General features: G+C 43.7%; 1 protein-coding gene across 1 annotated transcript in view; it reads right to left on the bottom strand.

Annotated features, from left to right (window-relative positions):
- tns1b (tensin 1b) overlaps positions 1-5,619 on the bottom strand; it is a 136,354-nt gene extending 130,735 nt beyond the window's left edge. The window contains exon 1 of the mRNA XM_035534725.1: positions 5,446-5,619. Within this exon, the coding sequence (XP_035390618.1) occupies positions 5,446-5,460 (15 nt within the window). The 5' untranslated portion in view covers positions 5,461-5,619. The remainder of the gene's footprint in view (positions 1-5,445) is intronic.
- Between the last annotated feature and the right edge of the window lie 904 nt (positions 5,620-6,523).

Here is a 6,523-nt window from a genome sequence, read left to right as displayed (position 1 = left end):
TGCTCACAAAAAGTAGGTCGATAAATTTTATATCTGAGAAGGCTCTGAAGAGTCACCAATCAAGTGCCATTTCTTTTGTCGGTCTCTGCGTGCGTCAGTTATAAAATCATACAGACTCCAGTCCTTTCCGTTGTAAAAGGAAATGAAAGGAGAGAGTGCAGTAAACATAAGTGAATTCTGGCAGCTGTTGGAGACAGGCTTTCTCTGGGTGGATCTCTATCCTGTTTTCCAGGCCTACACTGACTTCCAGGAAACACTTCAAGCCAAAAGTGCTGTCATCTTTTGCAACGCCTGGCTAACGTGTCAGTGCCCTGACGGGTCGCACTTGAGAGGACGTCAAAGATGGTGTGCAACACCACGTCACATCCCTCAGCACCTGCAAGCATTTGGCCGCGAGCACAGCACCCGAACGTAACACTGCCACGGCAGGACATTGGGAGGCGGACACTTCCTGTTCTGCAGGAGGACGAGCACTTTCTCTGTGGCTTAGGAGAAGCAGACTCTGTCCTGGGAAACGTGAGAGCAAGAGGTTCAGACATTGTTTTCAGGCCCATTGTTTGGAGGAGAATGAGAGGAAAATGCAGGCTGATGTTTTGAGAGGCATCTAGCAGCCATGAGCCCCAGCTGCACCATGACTCAGACAGGCTGTACTGGCCCAGGATACTCAGGAAGTCCGCATGTCTCTCTTCGAAGTGGCTATCACCATATCAAGAGCAGTATGTATCAAATTTTCAGCCTTCAGTCCAACAAGAAGAGGTGACTGATTCTGCATGAGAGATGTCTGATTTTCCTTATATATCCAAATGAAGCTTACTATATGGATAAGAGAATGCTGATTCGGTACTCAGTACTTCTGCTTAGACTTATGAAGTAACATGACAGTTACCATGGAATCAGTGTTAGTTGCTGTACCTGCCAGGGATGAAACTGGCACCAGATTAAACAGCATCATTGGTGTGGCAATTTAACGCAATTGTTCCTTTAATTAAAAATTGACCCACTTAGACATGAGGTAAGGGGTATGAGCTTTAGCTGCATCAGCACTGCTGCAGGCTCAAAGAGAGAACACTGAGGCATGCCTGTGCTTTAGTGGAATTAGATTTCTCCCTCTGTGTGTGTGTGTGTGTGTGTGTGTGTGTGTGTGTGTGTGTGTGTGTGTGTGCGTGTGTGCGTGTGTGCGTGTATGTGTGTGTGTGTGCGCGTGTGTGTGTGCGTGTGTGTGTGCGTGTATGTGTGTGTGTGCGTGTGTGTGTGTGCGTGCGTGCGTGCGTGTGTGTGTGTGTGCGCGTGTGCGTGCGTGTGTGTGTGTGCGTGTGTGTTTTAAAGATTTTCCCGACTACCATAACATGTCACAAACCAGCACTATGTTGAGAGTGAGACAGCAAATTCACCAATATAAAGCAATGAAGCCCCATTGTCAGCGTGCACACACTCTCTCTGAGGTGTCACATTCTGTGCATGCAGCCACACGGAGACTGATGGGAGTGGAGAAGACATCTGGAGTGCTTATTTTCCCTCAGAATTCAGCCGTCAGTATGAGAGCACTGAGCCCTGGCCTCGGCCTCAATAACATCACGTAGTGCATGTGAACCATAAATGTGCACACGTAAGCTGGTTACGAACCCCCAGAAGAGCTCAGCATAGCAGATATATTTCACTCTGAGGTCTTTAATAAAAAGAGCAATACAAATGAATGTTTGTGCAAAAAATGTTAAATACGAGCTGGCCATGTGTGCAGCTCAGCGCAGTTGTTATACACTTAACTGCAAAGAAGGACTCACATGAATGAAGGTTCATTAGGACACAAACGATCACTGCCAGGAGTACTCTTCTCCCTCCTGCTATTGATCCCCGAAGCCATTTTTAGATCTCACGCCAGGAAAGTTGTACACACAGCTGACAACAGAATCGCAGAAACAACATGCATGACCTTGCTATCCCGTATGAGGCATGGAGCAATTCCGACAAGCATTTGAGTTTCCAGACAAGTCTAGCTTCATAAAGTGCTCTTTAAAACTGTCAAAGCTGTAGTGCATGCTAACTCATTTAAACAAAAACAATGGTTATATGCAGTGAAAAGGCCAGTGTTGTGGTCTTATTCAAGCATAGCAGCAGAGGAAGAAAAGTATAGAGGAGGACGAGACATCAGAAGAGATGAAGGATTAGCCAGAGCAGCCTAGACTGCACTGCCCACTGAATGACGCTTTAATTGGGCCTCTTTTGTCCCCAAATTGGCCATCTCTGTGTGGCCTTTAAGGGGTCTGCACAAAGTCCATGCAAAATGAGAAACAGGGCGGAATATCCTCTCTGCCTCCCCTTGGTCAGGATATCTGGTGCCAGAGTTCTCTCATAGCCCTACGATGCCTCTCTGAGGGCCCTTCCACACCCTAACCGAATAGAGCCCCTTCAAGCCCAACAGTGAATAGAGACTAATAAGAGAGGCGGCAGGAACTCAACCATACAAACCTACGCAGAGTCGCGCGTTCCAAGGGGGTACCAGGATCCCTCGCTATCCACTCTGTGCGGAATGCAGGAACATGAGAAGAAAGACCCTTTAGAAACAATCAGAAGATGTTACAGCAACCTGCCAGTCCTGAACTCTGGAGTGCAGCACCTGCATTTAATGACCTCCCATCCAAACCAAGCTGCAGAAACTCTCAGGCAGTCAGGACTGCGCTGGGTCAGACAAACTCGACAGCCAAGCTTGCTTCCGAACATCTTCCTATTAATGAACACTCTGGCCACTCAATCCTCTCAGGCCAGTGAAAGGGCCGAGGCGACAAAAAGACATTAAGGAGCTCGGCCACGAAGGCCCTCTTAGCCTTCAGCCATTGTTCAGTGACCCTGGGTGCGCTTGCTTGCGGTGGGAGCCAGAGGAGCATATGAAGTGCTGCAGTTATTTACAATGGTGCCGGCACACCGCCCACACATGGGTTGAAATCCAGGGCAGAGGTTGAGGCATATGTGCAGCATTGCAACTCTGCCAATGTGAAATTTCTCAGAGCTGCACAATTGTTAATTGTGCTTTTTAGTTGCACTGTAATCAGTTTTCTTTAGGCTGGGTTTGATCACTTTTTTCCAACACATGGCTCATATTTGAGGACTTTATGTAAGATACAGTTAATCCCATTACCCTGAAATGGAAGCCGAGCAGTGACACTGCCAGACACAGAAATTCTTGATCTGTGACTACAACACAACTACAAAGAGAGAGGTGGTGTCACAGTCAAACTCAGCATAATGGCTTCTTTGATACGCTTAAAGCTTAAGAATCCCTGCATAACGGGGGGGGGGGGGGGGATTAAACAGATGATCTAGTGAATGAGAACTGTGCAACTTACTGTCAGAGAGATAAATAATAATGTTGCATGTTTGTTTTTGTATGTTTTTTTTATGTTACGCGTTGAAAAAAAAAAATCATATTTGACTTTCATCAAATGCCTTTTAGGACAGAAGAAAGTAGGCAGGTCCACCCAGCAGAAACATTGTCCCATTCACTATCTCCCATCCAAAAGCTGATTCAAAAGGTCACCGCTTTGGCCGGCTGCTCTGCATTGGAGTTCAGTGACCATGCACAAGTGCTTGTTATTTTGATCTGTTTCCACACAGCCCAGTGCTAAGGTCCCGAACATCGAGCCAAGCCCGGCTGTGGAGACAAGCCTCAGTTGGCAGCCACGCTTCACTTGCAGGCCCCTATAGCAAGAACAGTGCACAAAGATGACTTCGAAAAGGTAAATGGACCCCCTGAATGACCTGCAGACACTGTGACCAGGAATTTGGAGCACTCACAACACAAAACCATCAAGAGACATCAAAACATCAAGAAGAAATCCAACCTTAGTGCTTTCAACACCCTCACCTTTCCAGGGAGCTGTCTCTGGCTCTTTGTCCTTGTCTGTTGTGCTAATGTCAGGCCATGCTTTTCTTTAGCGTATGTTTTGTTTTAGATTGTGTTTTGTTTTGTTTTTTAAGATAATTCCTCTTCCCCTCAATAAGGCAAACTGAGGAATGTGTTTGGTTAGAAAAAAACATGAAGAACATTCTTATTACAGCGGTAATGTCACTAATGACCCTGGCCCCACTGTTTTAATTTTCAAAGCATGAGAATGAAACAACTCATGCATTGTTAAATCAATGGACATCAGGAGCTCAATTTCATAAAGATTATATACAGTAATGTAAATCAACTGAGGTGGTTAAAGGCTGTTTGAGGACAGATATAGAGTAGGGTTCAAAATTCACTTATCACTTAGCCTCAAACTGCTTCCTCTGGCATTGTTATAAACAGATGGAAAATACCTTCCAATAAAAACCCTTAAGTTATAGCACTAGAAATAGCAATGATAATACATAGAGAACCATGGTACGTAGTTTACATTAAAAGAACAGAACAATTATCACAATTATTATTAAGAGCACACTGGGATAACCAATCCAAATACTAATTTGTCATTTGAAAGATTTCCACTTTTATGTATATCTCACACCACCACTTTTCATTCTATTACCAATAAATAAATTAATTTTTTTTTAATAGTCTGCCATTTAATGTTATAATGAACTGTACAAACTATGTTTCTGGGTGAAAAGTTGAATATTTCACCAATAAATTAATCAATAAAAAAAACTTTCTTCTACTAAGTAAAATGCACAAATCTTAAGACACTCGAACTACTATCTGAATACACAAAAACAGCAGCCTCATCTCTGCCATGGGGCAACACTCAGCTATTTAACTCGCTAAAAAATCTTCACCCATCTCTGTTCTCCCTTTATGAACCAGAATTCAATTTGGGAACCTTGGCAACGCCACACTGCCCAAGATAAGAGCGCCACCTTAATGGTCAGCTTGTGCCTAGACAAAGAATCCTCCATGCCAAGGAAGAAGATCCAAACAAAGCATTTGTTTGCAAAACTGAATGGTCAGTTTTGTAAACATGCAGCCTGCCACTAGTAAGTTCTTCAATGAAGAGACATTCCACACAACAACCTCATAAGCAAATATATGCTTGGAACCTTTTCAATGACTTCCATGACATTGCGTGTCAGTGTTCAGATAACAGCCCTGCCACAGGGGGCTGAACAACATACAGCTGATATCATCATCTGAATGTTATATCTTTCTCCATCTATTACATGGTGTTTAGGACTAAATAAGTATATCATTTCAGGTCAGGTCTGTGTCTAACACCAGGTTCATTTAAAATCAAAACTAAAAAAGAGAAAGAACAGACAGACTCCCTTTAAAGTAAGGAAAAGAATTTCAACAGTACAATGTTTTCTACTCGTTATGTATCTGTAAAATGGTTATCAGAGACAGCGGCTTATCTTACAAAAGTCTTTACTCATCTTTTGATGTTTTCAGTGCCAAAAAACTTTCATGGTACGGCTACTCTCTTCTCTGTGCTCCCTGAAGAAGTGTGAAGCAGTCAGCCGAACACTCACCAGCCAAAGGGGCATCTCTCTGTCGGTTGTGCTGGTGACCCTTCCTCTCCTGTCTGGCTCGTGCCTTGATCGGAAACGGTCCTGGTTGTCACCCAGGTCCACACACAGCAGTGGCTGGGTTAGTATTTCATGGACAATGCCATAGTCTCAGTCTCTCCACAACAGCACACAGCAAGAACAAGAGCCTGGCAGTCTGGGCTTTGTCCTGACATATTTCCTGAGTTGCATTGTTAGCCATGGAAAGGAAATACACACACACACAACTACACAGTCGCACACACTTTTCTGCGGGATTCTCGTAGGAGAGCTGATGGAGTAATGTGTAGTGTATTTGTATCCGTTTTTTTTTCCAACTGTTTTTCAGAGGTCAAAGTTTAACCAGTGCATCGCTAAAGACCCAGTTTAGACCTAAATTCTTAACTTCACTGTTGATCATTGACAGAGTTTTTAAAGCACCATGTTGAGACTACCCCACTGGCTGTGTTATTACATGAGCAGGAGACCTGACTTATTTACTAGGTGTTCATAAGAAACACTACAGTCATGCCACCCTGAAAAGTCAAGAAATAAAAACCTAAACAAAAGGTGAAACTTCATCAGTCAGAGACTGTGGCCAGGTCTGTAAAAAAGGCCATATAACTGCGTTATGAACTGACAGCATGACATAATCTCCTCACTACGAGTTACAGCCAAAAATTACATAATGCACTGTCACAAGTCCATTATCTGACTTTAGCCCTTGCTAAACTCATTATTAATTAGCGCTGAAATTGCATTGCATTGCATCATTTTGAATATTCTTTCACTAAGTATGCTATTTGACAAACATACTATAAAATGAAAAAAATTAAATGAGTATCCCTTTCTAGGTCATTTTATAGATCTGCTACTTCACTCTCTGCATCCCTTGGCTACAGGACGGATAAAAGGTGGTCATTCATGTACAGCCACATGTTTTCGCATCCGCAGGCCAAAGGGCTGGCCTGCATGTTCTCTGCATACTAGCACTCTGCCAAAAACTGGAGCTGAAATGAAAGAGTCAGGGTCAAAACTAATCGATGCTTAAAGGCCAGAGTAG

This window comes from Electrophorus electricus, chromosome 2, assembly GCF_013358815.1.
Source record: "Electrophorus electricus isolate fEleEle1 chromosome 2, fEleEle1.pri, whole genome shotgun sequence".
Classification (NCBI taxonomy): Eukaryota; Metazoa; Chordata; class Actinopteri; order Gymnotiformes; family Gymnotidae; genus Electrophorus; species Electrophorus electricus.
Note: the sequence above shows the minus strand (reverse complement) of the source record. Positions and strands in the feature narration are given on the sequence as shown.